Source organism: Eleutherodactylus coqui, chromosome 12 (assembly GCF_035609145.1).
Source record: "Eleutherodactylus coqui strain aEleCoq1 chromosome 12, aEleCoq1.hap1, whole genome shotgun sequence".
NCBI lineage: Eukaryota > Metazoa > Chordata > Amphibia > Anura > Eleutherodactylidae > Eleutherodactylus > Eleutherodactylus coqui.
In genome coordinates, this window is record NC_089848.1 from 85,671,162 (window position 1) to 85,686,866 (window position 15,705).

General features: G+C 45.4%; 1 protein-coding gene across 2 annotated transcripts in view; it reads left to right on the forward strand.

Moving 5' to 3' along the window:
• The window catches only part of ICA1 (islet cell autoantigen 1), an 82,108-nt gene that overhangs the window by 54,347 nt on the left and 12,056 nt on the right, over positions 1-15,705 (forward strand). For both annotated transcript variants that reach the window (XM_066585339.1, XM_066585341.1), the window contains exons 7-8: positions 4,817-4,942; positions 6,721-6,819. In XM_066585339.1, coding sequence (XP_066441436.1) covers positions 4,817-4,942; positions 6,721-6,819 — 225 coding nt within the window. The remainder of the gene's footprint in view (positions 1-4,816; positions 4,943-6,720; positions 6,820-15,705) is intronic.

The following is a 15,705-nucleotide window of genomic DNA, read 5'->3' on the forward strand; positions in this document are numbered from 1 at the left end:
TAAATCCAGATTTTGATGCAGAATTCTGGCATTTTTTTCATTCCACATTACGCAGATTAAGACCTTTTAGGTGCAAATTTTTGCATCCCATGTGAAAGTGCCCTTTAGGGCTTGTTACACAGAACGAAGATTGGGCAAGAAAAGTCGGACTTATGCTCTTTTGTCCGATTATTGCACCATGTGACCGTCAATCGGACTTTCTAATGTTAAAAACGCATTGCGCAAAAATTGCAAAGCACCAACTTGTGATGTGTTTTTCACATTAGAAAGTCCCACTGACCTTCGCGTATCAAAAAACGCAGTCATATCACAGCGTTAAAAAAACACAGGTGGGTGTGAGCCCTAAGACTAGACATAAGGTGGGATAATGTGGAACATTCAGCTCTTCTGTAACTATTTTTGATTTGTTTCCTCTTCCTCCATTCACATTCAAAGCTGCTACATTCCTGATACCCTTGATAACATGGAAATTAAGCTCCTCCTCTGTCAGATATGCGATCTAGCGACTGAGCTCCCACAATCCATTGCTCATTTGTAACAGGAAATTGACTAAATGTAGCTTTGGAAGCGAATGGCGATTAAAAATAATTATAGAGCTGGAAATCAGTAAAGCAAAAGTGGCTTAACATTTTCCATAGATCTGATGGATGTTGTAACCTTCTGCTGATTCACACGGGCAGTTCTTTACATCTGTGTGATGTACCTGCACCGCACACTGACGCATTACAGCAATGGGACGATGCAGACCTAGACATTTTTGTTTATATGAACTAATGGTGCGTTTAAAAAAATGTAAATCGCAGTATGTCCTATTCTGGTCCGAGTTATCAGACGTCTGTCATCCATTCAAGTCAGTGGGTGGATAAAGGGGGAAAAAACGTGCACGGAGATCCACTTTTTTACCTGTCCAGGTCTTCTGCATCCTGTCCAGATCTTCTTTCTCCTTCACTGTGGATGCGTGCAGAAGCGCTGGCCGGCACGCCACACGCATGCTCAGTACTTCTTTTTTTCCCTTGAACCCCTGCTTTTCCTGCGGTATCCGTGGCCCGTCCACAATTCAATTGTGAACGGGCTGCGGATCGGACGGCTTCCATTGACTTTAACGTAAGCAGTCCATGTGGGAACCGCAGTGAGATGGAGCATACTGCGATTTGTTTTCCGGACCAAAAGGTCTGCAAATCAAATCCGTGTGCTTAAATGCATTTGCGGACACCCATGTTTCCCTATGGGCGGCCTGATTTGCGAATCTTCCGTGTGGGTGCAAACCAAACCCGCCCGTGGACATTGGGCCTTAGGTGTGAATTGTATTCGGTGCTGCCCAGGAGTTCACAAAATCAAAACTGCTTGGGTGAATGAAGACTGAAGGTAAGTAATTATTAGATGGGGGACTGCATGCTACAATCGCCATTGAGGCATCAGTAGGATCAGATATTGAGGCGCCCCCCGCAGGCTCTGCATCCTCGGTGCTGGTAGCCGCATTGATAGAACACACAGTCGTGTACATTGAGAGTTCTTCATTGGCAGGGATTACGTCAGCGCTCACAGATTGATACGTTCCTCCGAGATTCCTCTTCATCTGTTCAGTTATGCAGGAGAGGGAATTAGAGGTCACCCAGGAGGAGTGCGCATTACTGCAAAAACCTGGGAAATTCCAGGTCATGTGACTGATGACAGATGGATTAAAGATCTGGAGGCTGCCAGAGTCCTGGGGTTTGGTACGATGAGGGGTTAGATCATTGCACTCGTTAGTTTGTTAATTCATCCATCTTTTTCTACACAAGACAGCTCGGCCCTAATCCGTCCCCCATGGACAAGGTGGGAAATGTCATCCACTGGTGTTAACCCTTTCCCCAATCTAGTCATGCACGTGTTGGTCACCTATGAGGGGGTAGTTGTAATTGCCAGCCACACTCCAGCAGCTCTGGCCAATGCACAAGGGTGCCAGAAATGACAGCTGGGATAACTTTACAAAAAATTGAAAGGGATCCTATGATATTAGAAAAACATTTTTGCTTTTTTTTTTCTAGAAACAACGCCGCTCTTCGGATTGCATTGTGTGCTCTCTCTCATAGACTTCTATAGGAGAGTGCCCGCACGGCAATCTGAGAAGAGTCAGATTTTAATGTGGCTCGCAGACTTTAGCACGGGATCGGGAGAGCGGGTAGGAATAAACAAAATACATCACCCAACTCCATGGCGCCTCATGAACAGCACCATTACTTAGTTTCCAGTGCTGAAGGAAGGTGACAGGTTCCCTTTAAAGTTGGTTCACATCTGAGCTGTCTACGTACAGCTCTGTACACTCTGACGGTGACCCGGCCAATAGCTGATTAGTGGTGAGCTTACAGAGTGTTGGGCAATCACCGATAAACTATGGATGATCTATCCTGAGGACTTCTGATGTGGACAACCCCTTTAAGCTGCTCGGTGCAAATTCTTAATTGTAGAGCTTGGGGGGGACTGTAAACTCTATTTATTATAAAGTTAGACAAAAGATTCAAACACTCAGCATTAGAGTATGAAAAAGTTCCAAAACTAGAGTTGAAAAAAATGTGAAAACGAAAGAAAATGTCTCTCCGCTTCAAAGTCAGCTGGCCTGCCAGCATCAGCATGTAAACTACTGATGGCCTACCTTCAGGATAGGTTTTCAATGGTATATTTGCAAGGTCTGTCATTAAGGATCCCCGCCTGTCAGCGATTCTCTTGGTTGGTACGCAGGAAGCAGACCGCTCCGTTCTTACTGCAGTGGCCAAGCTTTCTATTGCAGGCCAACTGCCCAATGATAGCTGTGTCTGCAATACTAAGCCTTGCCACTGCAGCGACAACAGAGCTGTTTACTTCCTGCAGATAATCGCGTCAATGCTCAAAAGCAACGGCCTGACTAACAACTGATCGGCAGGGGTCCTGCGTAACGGACCCCGACGATCTACTATTGATGACCTATTGTGAAAGGAGGCCATCAAAAGTTTCCAACTGGACAACCCCTTTAAAGCTTGAAGATCTACATGGAGCATGTTGGGGGAGCGTGGGGGGGTGTAGAGAAAAAAAACAAATATTGCAGCAGAAACAGGACAACTGAGATGTCGGGAAGGCTTTATGGACCGAATCTATGGCCACTTTTAGACCGGCGTATTATGGGTACTTTTTTGATTATCGCAGCCTGACTTTGGGGTCTACTGATGGTCTATGATACTGTAAGTTCGGGTAAGTAGACCTGCAGTCTGTATGTAATACACTCATCTGAAAGTGCCGAAAATGGGAGATTTTTGAAATGTAGAGAAGGCACACCCAAACCCCCCCCCCCCCCCCCCAAAAAAAATCTCTTCAAAACCAAACTTCAATCATCAGTCAAATCTGGTGACCTCAGATATTCCAGACAGTCCAATAATCTGGCGCTCGTTTCCAGCGTTGAACTGTAATATAGTGAGATTTCGCAGAAAGAAGTAATCGGATTTAATCCATGATTTTAAAAAGTGTGTTTTTTATTATTATTATTATTTTTTTTTTTTTTTGGTCATTCAGTAATCCAGAATATTTGATGATCTGACATTTTTAGCACAATGCCCCATTTCATACCCAAGCCATGAACTTGAGTCTCCTTTTGCCAACGTTTAGGACTGTTCTTTCAAGGTCACATCCTGACTAATTCCTAACCCTCTCTTTCTGCCGGGTGAGCCTGTGACAGGAACCGTCTTTATGATTTTCAGCATGGATTCCCCGGTGTTCGGCAGGCTGTCCTCATAACGGGAACATTTGGTCACACAGCTATTGGCATAGCGCGTCCGTGATCCGATTTGACATAAAAGACTGGCATGGCATTGCAGGCCGCAGACTACTGATTTTTTGGATGAAATAGCTGCTGCTCCCTGCGGAGGAGAACGGCTTAGCAGTAAAGAGGGGTTTGTAGAGATGTTACTCCTATCTTATATCCAAGGCAGGATTAGCCATTCTTGACATTGTCCTCTCTAGTATCAGTGGAAAGACTGTGTTCTCCTATCGCATCCCAGATTCTACTCCAGAATTCCCAATAGTAGACTCAAACTTTAAGTGATTGCATAAATAGCAGTTCCGTAAACGTGACTATTAGGAACATTCTCTTTACAAGTAGGAGCATTCGGATGATCACCTCTCAGGCGTGCTGAATAACTCACATTACTCATGGTTGACATTCAATGCCCTCAGTGGTGGGTATCAAGTAGCTAGGGCTTTCATTATCAGGTCACTGCAGCAGGGAAGAGATCTCCATATCCATATGTCTTGTGTAGGAATGCATTTAGTCTTCCACCTCCAGTGGTAGTGCATGTGAAACATGTCTATGGAAAGCAGAAGGGGTCTAGGTTGCTTTGTGTCTGGCTGGGAGGCTGCTTGCTGCAGCAGGAAGCTCCTCCACAGCTCTTTGCTTAGACTTAGTGCTCCAGCCAGCCCTCAGCACTTAGAGTACCTGTACTTTCACCTCCGGCACACTTCTGCTCCGTCTGCCTTTTTCGGCTCCTTAAGGCAGCTGAAGATGGCCCCATATAGGGTTTTCACCGCTGGCCATCTTCAGCTGCTCGAAATGGCCAAAGAAGGCAGACGGACCAGAAGCTTTGTAGGTGAAAGTGCAGATACTCTATAGGCTGAGCGAATGATGGTGGCTCAGATCCAGCCAGTAAATGTACAATCAGAAGTGCTGATGGGAAAAGAACCCTCTCCGGATTTACATGCAATATTTTGTATTTTGCATGTGTTTGACTGATAATAGGTGAGTGACAATTGAAGGGCCAATGCATTATGACTTCCGTATTATATTACAAGCATTCTTTGCTTTTCCTCCTAGGTTCAGGCACAAGTGCGTCATACCAAAACTGCTTTCGATAGGCTGAAGACCGATGTATGTGAAAAAGTTGATCTTCTCAGAGCCAGTAGATGTAATCTCTTATCTCATGTTTTGACTACATATCAGGTAATTGCAGATTGTCTATCAAGACGTACTATTCCCATTAGTTAAAGAGAAATACCAGTCAGAACTATCACATATCCATAGTACTTATATTCTTGTACATAGGGGGCAGTATTACAGTAGTTATTGTACAGAGGGGCAGTATTATAGTAGTTATATTATTGTACAGAGGGGCAGTATTATAGTAGTTATATTCTTGTACATAGGAGGCAGTATTATAGTAGTTATATTCTTGTACATAAGAGCAGTATTATAGTAGTTATATTCTTGTACATAGGGGGCAGTATTATAGTGGTTATATTCTTGTGCATAGGGGGCAGTATTATAGTAGTTATATTCTTGTACATAGGGGGGCAGTATTATAGTAGTTATATTCTTGTACATAGGGGCCAGTATTATAGTAGTTATATTCTTGTACATAGGAGGCAGTATTATAGTAGTTATATTCTGGTACATAGGGGGCAGTATTATAGTAGTTATATTATTGTACAGAGGGGGCAGTATTATAGAAGTTATATTCTTGTACATAGGGGCAGTATTATAGTAGTTATATTCTTGTACATAGGGAGCAGTATTATAGTAGTTATATTCTTGTACATAGGGGGCAGTATTATAGTAGTTATATTCTTGTACATAGGGGGCAGTATTATAGTAGTTATATTCTTGTACATAGGGGCAGTATTATAGTAGTTATATTCTTGTACATAGGGGGCAGAATTATAGTAGTTATATTCTTGTACATAGGGGGCAGGATTATAGTAGTTATATTCTTGTATATAGAGGCAGTATTATAGTAGTTATATTCTTGTATATAGAGGCAGTATTATAGTAGTTATATTCTTGTACATAGGGGCAGTATTATAGTAGTTATATTCTTGTACATAGGGGGCAGGATTATAGTAGTTATATTCTTGTACATAGGGGGCAGGATTATAGTAGTTATATTCTTGTATATAGGGGCAGTATTATAGTAGTTATATTCTTGTATATAGAGGCAGTATTATAGTAGTTATATTCTTGTACATAGAGGGCAGTATTATAGCAGTTATATTCTTGTACATAGAGGGCAGTATTATAGCAGTTATATTCTTGTACATAGGGGGCAGTATTATAGTAGTTATATTCTTGTACATAGGGGGCAGTATTATAGCAGTTATATTCATGTCCATATGGGGCAGGATTATAGTAGTTATATTCTTGTGCATAGGGGGCAGTATTATAGTAGTTATATTCTTTTACGTAGGGGTAAGCATTATAGCAGTTGTATTATATATAGTACTTATATTCTTGTACACAGGGGGCAGTATTATAGTAGTTATATTGTCGTACATGGGGGCCAGTATTATAGTAGTTATTTTCTTGTACGTAGGGGGCAGCATTATAGCAGTTATATTCTTGTACGTAGGGGGCAGCATTATAGCAGTTATATTCTTGTACGTAGGGGGCAGTATTATAGCAGTTATATTCTTTTACGTAGGGGTCAGCATTATAGCAGTTGTATTATATATAGTACTTATATTCTTGTACACAGGGGGCAGTATTATAGTAGTTTAATTCTTGTACATAGGAGGCAGTATTGCAGTAGTTATATTTTTAACAAACCACATATTGATCTCCTTGGATCTTAATAGTCCTGCAAAGTTTTGAGACCCAAGTTTAACTAGCTTACAGAGGAGCACTGCTGGGTGTCTCTTCTATCTACTTTCTTATTTTTAAATTTTAGCATGCAGTATTCTGTTTTTTTACTCCATGTTCTCTTTATGTTTGACTTTCTTTGGCAGACAACACTACTTCACTTTTGGGAGAAAACATCCCATACAATGGCCGCCATTCACGAGAGCTTCAAGGGCTACCAGCCGTATGAATTCACTACACTAAAGGTGAGCTTTGCTGTTGCTCAGTTCAGCGTCAGGACTTCAGCTTCTCATCATTAGTATATATGAAGGAGTAGGTTTAAAACTACAACTAACATGTTGTTTCTTCCTGTTGCTGCCACCTATTTCCCAATGGGCCACAGTAGTAGCGTGACCTGTCTGTGGTGTAGATGCCATTGCAGGAGCATCCCTACAGTTCTGAAGGATTTTTCCTTCCAAGCAGGCAGCATGCTATACTTGTGGTGCAGTTTCTCCATCATCTTCAATAGGCATAATTCTTAGTTACTCTTTGTATAATGAAAAGATAATGCTTTCTGTATCAATTCCTCGTGGTTTTCCAGAACTCTGCTTATTGCCTATTTTTCAATAGCTTTCTTCTTTGTTTGCTTCTAGTTGACAAAAAAATGTGTCCTGGCAATGTGAAGGAAATGCAGATGTTTGGCTGTAGAAAGGCATTACATAGACAGGACAGATATGTATCCACTGCAAGTAATCCATGATAGTTCCGATAACTGAGTTAAAGTAAAGATCTTGAAAACTGGGGAATGGTTATTGAAAGTATTTTGGAAAATGGTGTAACTTTTTATTTTACGACGAATAACCTTTTATTGCAGAAAACGTAATACCCCAATAAATGCTAAAGCCAGGCCTGTGGACTACTGATTCTTTGTGCTCTCTGGCCCATTCGGATATGTAGAGTCTTATAATGTTACAGACCAAATCTGCAGTAAATCTTTAGTAAAAGCAACATTTTGGGGGATTTAAAGAGCATCTATCACATGCCTCGTGGGGTGTGGTATATAGAGGAACTGTCGGCTCTACCATGGGGTGTAGTCTATTGGAGCTGTCAGCTCTTCTGTGTGGTGTAGTATATAGAGGGGCTGTCGGCTCTCCTGTGCGGTGTAGTATATAAAGGAGCTGTCGGCTCTCCTGTGCGGTGTAGTATATAAAGGAGCTGTCGGCTCTCCCATGTGGTGTAGTATATAGAGGAGCTGTCGGCTCTCCTGTGCGGTGTAGTATATAAAGGAGCTGTCGGCTCTCCCATGTGGTGTAGTATATAAAGGAGCTGTCGGCTCTCCTGTGCGGTGTAGTATATAAAGGAGCTGTCGGCTCTCCCGTGGGGTGCAGTATATAGAGGAGCTGTTGGCTCTCCCGTGTAGTGTAGTGAAGTATATAGAGGAGCTGTCAGCTCTCCCATGTGGTGTAGTATATGGAGGAGCTGTCGGCTCTTCTCTGTGGTGTAGTCTATAGAGGACCTGTCAGTTCTTCTGTGCGGTGTAGTATATAGAGGGGCTGTCGGCTCTCCCGTGGGGTGTAGTATATAAAGGAGCTGTCGACTCTCCCGTGGGGTGTAGTATATAAAGGAGCTGTCGGCTCTCCCGTGTGGTGCAGTATATAGAGGAGCTGTCGGCTCTCCCGTGGGGTGTAGTATATAGAGGAGCTGTCGGCTCTCCCGTGGGGTGTAGTATATAGAGGAGCTGTCGGCTCTCCCGTGGGGTGTAGTATAAAGGAGCTGTCGGCTCTCCTGTGCGGTGTAGTATATAAAGGAGCTGTCGGCTCTCCCATGTGGTGTAGTATATAAAGGAGCTGTCGGCTCTCCTGTGCGGTGTAGTATATAAAGGAGCTGTCGGCTCTCCCGTGGGGTGTAGTATATAGAGGAGCTGTCGGCTCTTCTCTGTGGTGTAGTCTATAGAGGACCTGTCAGTTCTTCTGTGCGGTGTAGTATATAGAGGGGCTGTCGGCTCTCCCGTGGGGTGTAGTATATAAAGGAGCTGTCGACTCTCCCGTGGGGTGTAGTATATAAAGGAGCTGTCGGCTCTCCCGTGTGGTGCAGTATATAGAGGAGCTGTCGGCTCTCCCGTGGGGTGTAGTATATAGAGGAGCTGTCGGCTCTCCCGTGGGGTGTAGTATATAGAGGAGCTGTCGGCTCTCCCGTGGGGTGTAGTATATAGAGGAGCTGTCGGCTCTCCCGTGGGGTGTAGTATATAGAGGAGCTGACGGCTCTCCCGTGGGGTGTAGTATATAGAGGAGCTGACGGCTCTCCCGTGGGGTGTAGTATATAGAGGAGCTGACGGCTCTCCCGTGGGGTGTAGTATATAGAGGAGCTGACGGCTCTCCCGTGGGGTGTAGTATATAGAGGAGCTGACGGCTCTCCCGTGGGGTGTAGTATATAGAGGAGCTGACGGCTCTCCCGTGGGGTGTAGTATATAGAGGAGCTGACGGCTCTCCCGTGGGGTGTAGTATATAGAGGAGCTGACGGCTCTCCCGTGGGGTGTAGTATATAGAGGAGCTGACGGCTCTCCCGTGGGGTGTAGTATATAGAGGAGCTGACGGCTCTCCCGTGGGGTGTAGTATATAGAGGAGCTGACGGCTCTCCCGTGGGGTGTAGTATATAGAGGAGCTGACGGCTCTCCCGTGGGGTGTAGTATATAGAGGAGCTGACGGCTCTCCCGTGGGGTGTAGTATATAGAGGAGCTGACGGCTCTCCCGTGGGGTGTAGTATATAGAGGAGCTGACGGCTCTCCCGTGGGGTGTAGTATATAGAGGAGCTGACGGCTCTCCCGTGGGGTGTAGTATATAGAGGAGCTGACGGCTCTCCCGTGGGGTGTAGTATATAGAGGAGCTGACGGCTCTCCCGTGGGGTGTAGTATATAGAGGAGCTGACGGCTCTCCCGTGGGGTGTAGTATATAGAGGAGCTGACGGCTCTCCCGTGGGGTGTAGTATATAGAGGAGCTGACGGCTCTCCCGTGGGGTGTAGTATATAGAGGAGCTGACGGCTCTCCCGTGGGGTGTAGTATATAGAGGAGCTGACGGCTCTCCCGTGGGGTGTAGTATATAGAGGAGCTGACGGCTCTCCCGTGGGGTGTAGTATATAGAGGAGCTGACGGCTCTCCCGTGGGGTGTAGTATATAGAGGAGCTGACGGCTCTCCCGTGGGGTGTAGTATATAGAGGAGCTGACGGCTCTCCCGTGGGGTGTAGTATATAGAGGAGCTGACGGCTCTCCCGTGGGGTGTAGTATATAGAGGAGCTGACGGCTCTCCCGTGGGGTGTAGTATATAGAGGAGCTGTCGGCTCTCCCGTGGGGTGTAGTATATAGAGGAGCTGTCGGCTCTCCCGTGGGGTGTAGTATATAGAGGAGCTGTCTGCTCTTCCCTGGGGTGTAGTATATAGAAGAGCTGTCAGCTCTCCCCCGTGGGGTGTAGTATATAGAGGAGCTGTCGGCTCTCCCGTGGGGTGTAGTATATAGAGGAGCTGTCGGCTCTCCCGTGTGGTGTGGTATATAGAGGAGCTGTTGGCTCTCCCGTGTGGTGTGGTATATAGAGGAGCTGTCGGCTCTCCTGTGGTATGGTATATAGGGGAGCTGTCGGCTCTCCAGTGTGGTGTGGTATATAGAGGAGCTGTCGGCTCTCCTGTGTGGTGCGGTATATAGGGGAGCTGTCGGCTCTCCTGTGTGGTGCGGTATATAGGGGAGCTGCCGGCTCTCCTGTGTGGTGCGGTCTATAGGGGAGCTGCCGGCTCTCCTGTGTGGTGCGGTATATAGGGGAGCTGTCGGCTCTCCTGTGTGGTGTGGTATATAGGGGAGCTGTCGGCTCTCCTGTGTGGTATATAGGGGAGCTGTCGGCTCTCCTGTGTGGTGTGGTATATAGGGGAGCTGTCGGCTCTCCTGTGTGGTGTGGTATATAGGGGAGCTGTCGGCTCTCCCGTGTGGTGTGGTATATAGGGGAGCTGTCGGCTCTCCCGTGTGGTGTGGTATATAGGGGAGCTGTCGGCTCTCCCGTGTGGTGTGGTATATAGGGGAGCTGTCGGCTCTCCCCCTTGGGGTGGGGTAAATAGCGGAGATGTCGGCTCTCCCCCTTGGGGTGGGGTAAATAGCGGAGATGTCGGCTCTCCCCCGTGTGGTGTGGTATATAGGGGAGCTGTCGGCTCCCCCGTGTGGTGTGGTATATAGGGAGCTGTCGGCCCTCCCCCGTGGGGTGTGGTGTGTAGAGGAGCTGTCGTCTCTCCCCCGGGGGGGGGGTAAATGGGGGAGCTGTCGGCTCTCCTCCGTGGGGTGTGGTATATAGGGGAGCTGTCGGCTCTCCTCCGTGGGGTGTGGTATATAGGGGAGCTGTCGGCTCTTCTCCTATCTGTTTTAAATGTTTCTGTACCGCGTGAAATCGTTCTGATGTAAATGTTTTTAGACGCAGTGTCGTGCTGTTTTTTTGGTTGTTTCTCTAGGAAATTTGTGAATACATTTACAACTAGGCATTACCATTCTCCATGTCAGTGTAATCCGTTACGGCAATGGAGTATTGTTAAGGGGAATGGTAATCTGTTTATTTATGCATTTTCAGGAGGAATAATAGGATCTGCACAATACAGGATTCTAAGATCAGATGCTTCAGTATTCGTATTTCATGGGAAATAAATGTATTTACAGTAATAAAACTGACCGGTCAGGAGAGCTCATTGGTCCTCTTTATATGAATTTTCATAGTCTTGCGATGGTGAGGGAGAGAGACATCGCAAGACTATGAACGTCGCTCAACAATGCTTAAATCTCCATAACGGCACTCGCCGCGATACTTAACATGGGAACTTTAACGTGGCCCTATGGGTCACTCAATGTACCCAACTCGAATTTTAGGATTTAATGGCTGTGTTGGGGATTGCAGGATTCAAATGAAACTGAAATCCTCCTCCTAAGGTGAGGCAAAATGCTTAAAAACTGGTGCAAGAAAAAGCATGTAGGCTTATTTATATTAGACTCAATGCTGCTGCATTATGCTGTGTCTTAGAGAACACTCCTAAATAGCTAGTAGCTAGTTATATCGCCAGGCCTGCGTGCTTCAGCTAATAGACCCCCCTTCTTTCCCTCCAACGTGGTGATGTCTTCAGGGGTCTGCGGCTACTAGAGACGCACTCCCCTAAGTGACGGTTGTTGTATAACATGAGCACATAGTGTGAGATGTGTAGGGTTCTCACAGTTCTTCGGCCCCCTTGTTGATGCTACATTTCGGCGCCTCGGAACGATACCTACTGTTTTACCAAGACATTGTGTTCAGTTGCTAAAATATGTTCATTAATAAAACCTGTGAGAAAAGCCTACACAAAAGGGATCGCTGCTTCCCAGCTCCACTAATTACCAGCCGCGTAGGCGCGCTACTACAGGCACAAGGGGAAGAAATATTGTTTACCACTGTCACTGCTTCCCGGCCCGCTCCCTTGTACGTTTGCCGGTTATTTCTGTAGTCACGACTGCGAACGGTACTGACAAACTAGTTGATTTCCAAGCCACTGCAACAAAAACCCCAGCGAGCGACATCTCTCCAGCGTTCTCCATAACAGTTGGCTCCGTCCTTTTTATTTTTATACCAGGAGACACACAGACTCAGAAAGTGCTACAGCGCAGCTCCGTTTTTATACATTACTCTACCTTTACCCTTTTAATGACCACCAATATGCATTAAAGGGATTTTCCAGGAAAATGGCATTGATGACTTAACCTCAGGTCTGCCGCTCTGGATCCCAGCTGATCGGGTGCCCCCTGTCAGCGCCGCAACATACATGGATACCGTGCAAAAGCTGCTGCTTCTCGTGCAGTGGCCAGCCCTTGTAACTGCAGGCACAGCTCCCGTTGATTTTAATGAGAGCTGTGCCTGCTGTTACAAGCACCGGCCACTACACGGATCAGAGCAACAGCTTCCGCTCTGTACGGCTGTGTAGCGGCGCTGACAGCGTGTGCCCAATCAACTGATCCACGGGATCCTGAGCAGAGGACCCCAGTCGATCAACTATTGATCCTGAGAATATATGATCAGTAGTAAAACTCCTTTAAATCATTAAGGACCAAGCGTGCTAAATATACGGCGATTTGTCCTGGGCTTAAGTCTGCCCGATAGCAGAAGTATGGTCTGGGATTAAAGCCTCTGCTCTTGCAACCAAGCAGTAACTTGCTTTTGCCTTCTCCTTTCCATGTTACATAGTACTATTAACCCTTTAAATGTTGCTGTCTGTTCTGATAAGATCGCAGGGAGCCGTTCGGGTATCATGGCAGCTTGGGGTTCTTCTGAAAGGCCCCAGGTGCTGCCTTAACTGACTATCAAGCCGTCCACATGGGGTGGCTTGATAGATTGCCTGTCAGATTGCAGTATGATGTAATGCTATGGCATTACATCATACTGCAGGAGTGATCAAAGCATCACTAGTTGTGGTCCCCTGGGGGGGGGGGTGTTAAAAATAAATAAAATAAGATCAATAAAGTTTTACTAATTGTGTCAAAAAAAACTTAGAATTTTTAAAAAGTTTTTCAGTACATTATATGGCACATTAAATAGTACCATTGAAAAATACAACTTGTCCTGTAAAAAAACAAGCCTTCATACAGCGACGTTGATCGATAAATAAAGGAGTTACGATTTTTTTTAAAAGGTGGGAAGGAAAGACGAAAATTGAAAGGGGGGGGGGGGGGAACTGCGTCACTAGGGGTTAATAGGACGTATTTTAAAAAATATGAAATTATATTTTTTTCTCCTCTAAATTGCATTAACTCCTGAAAAGAAACTGTGGTGTCAAAATACTCCTGACCCCCCTCAGTGAATACATTTAAGGGTCATATATTTTTTTTTTTAATGGGGTCATTCGTGGGTGTATCTATCATTCTGATACCCATGAGCCTTTGCAATCTTGGCTTGGTGCAGGAAAGCAAAATGTTCCTCAAAATGTTAATGTTAAATTTGTACGTCTCTTAAATGGTTAAAAAAAAAAAACTGAAGTTTTTCAAATGTGCGTCCAGAATAAAGTAAACAGATGGAAATGTATATCTTATCACAAATGTGTACAGTATGTGTGCACATATTTGAGATATTACAGTTGAAAATGTGAAAAAATATTTTCATAATGTTCCCAATTTTGGTACTTTTAATAAATATACACAAATTCTATCAGTCTATTTTTGCCGCCTAAATGAAGTACAATATGTGGCGAAAAAAAACGAGACAGAATCACTTGGATATGCAAAACCTTTACGGAGTTATTCTATATTAAAGTGACACATGTCAGATTTCCAAAATTTGTTTTGGTCATTAAGGCGCAAACAGGCTTGGTCACTAAGGGGTTAATACATGATCGTTCTGTTCTTGGTGGAGACAAACCACCCCTAGAGCTGTCCTACCTGCGCACATTGGAGAAAGCAAACATGTGAACACTCGGCGACACCGAGCCTTGATATGTATGAGGGAGTCCTAAGAAATGTCTGTCAGCCAAACAATCATTCGGCCAGCAGCTTTTGGAGATGTAAGGCTGGGCTCATACGCCGAATCCCGGGGGAAATCTCACGGTGTGGCCGCAGCGAAAAATTGCGAGATTTCCGTCGGGAAAAGCGCTGCTTCCACGGCAAATCCGCCGACAGTCTATTGCATGAACATGGCTGGAAGAATCAGGGCCTCATAGCAAATCCGGTAGTAGGGGCTACAAACAAACTTCACAATCTCCAGTTACTACGTTTTGGTGCAATTATTACATTGCTATACTCTATTGCTTCTTTAAAGGACCGCTGAAGCAATTAGGCGAGAGGTATGTTTTTGTCGGTCACACTCTGGACATCTCTTATGTATGTTGGATTCCCTTCCATGCTGCACAGCCTCCTGTCTGATACTTCTCAAGTTCCATCCTGATGTTGAGATTTGTCTCTGCTTTCTCATTCACTATTTTATGCTAGCCATTCAATGATGCATCACATGAGCAGCTAGAGCCTGTACCAGCCCTGCCTGCTGAGAGGACAGTGCGATTATCATTTTCCTCTATATTCACTTAAATTAACTGCAGACCATAATTATATAGTAGGCTTTTCATCTGTTTTTCTCTGCGTGCGCCCCCACCTTGGTCATGTCTGAGAACAGGCAGGGTCCCTGGGCCATGGGAATGGACTGCACCTCTCTCGGCCACCCTGAGGCGGGAGAGTCTTGTACACCTTTGACAGTGCCTGGGAAATGGTCCCATCACTGTGCATCCCCTGGACTGGCTTCCTCCAATAGGGAGCTCCGCAGACACCCAGACTCGGCTTCACATGCCTTTAGCCAGTCGAGGGGCAACATTAACTTGACTGAAGCCAACTCAACGCCATCTTATGGGGTGATGGGTGACCACAAGGGGGATCAGTGACATCCAGGTGCACAGTGAGCTCCCCCTAGTGGTGAAGGCAGCCAGATTAACTATATCATATGGGTGGCGGATCTCCCCTTTGCCACCCATCATCTCTGGGGGTGAGCGCTCATCTCACATCTGTTTTTGTGTTTTGACTTTTACATGCATTTTAAAAAAAATGAGTGCAATCCATTGTTTCTTTTTATCATACCCATGGCTACTTGAATAGGCAACTTTCATCCAAAAATCGGACCTGCTGTGTTTTGTTTTTTGTTTTTTTTTGATTGCCTACGACTTGCTTCTGAGTGGGCAGGTCTGTTTTGCATAGACTTCCAGTGAACAAGGGGCTGCTGGGTAAACATGAGGTCAAAGCTAAATAGAAGACAGCAGAAATGTAAATGCAGCTTTGGCTGTGACTAGTGTAAAACTCATAATGGCACACAAGACCCGTATAATAGATAATATACTGCATTTGCAAAATATGACTCAACAAGTTCTATAGGTGAAGGTGTTAGAGGTGGCCCTACGCCTGGTTGCTTCCGTCTGCTCGGGTAATTCGGAGAGCCCTTCCTACGGAGGATCGTGTGGAGGGGATGAATGAGTCCTGGATTTGGCAAGGCAGATTATAATTTTCTGGCTGGCTATCACTTTGTTTTGGCACCGACGAGTTTATTCAGCTTATAAAAAAGCAAATGTTCTCTATTTTTCCATTCTGGAATGTTTACTTGGTGTTTATCACGATCGCGCTCTCGGCACCAGGATCTCC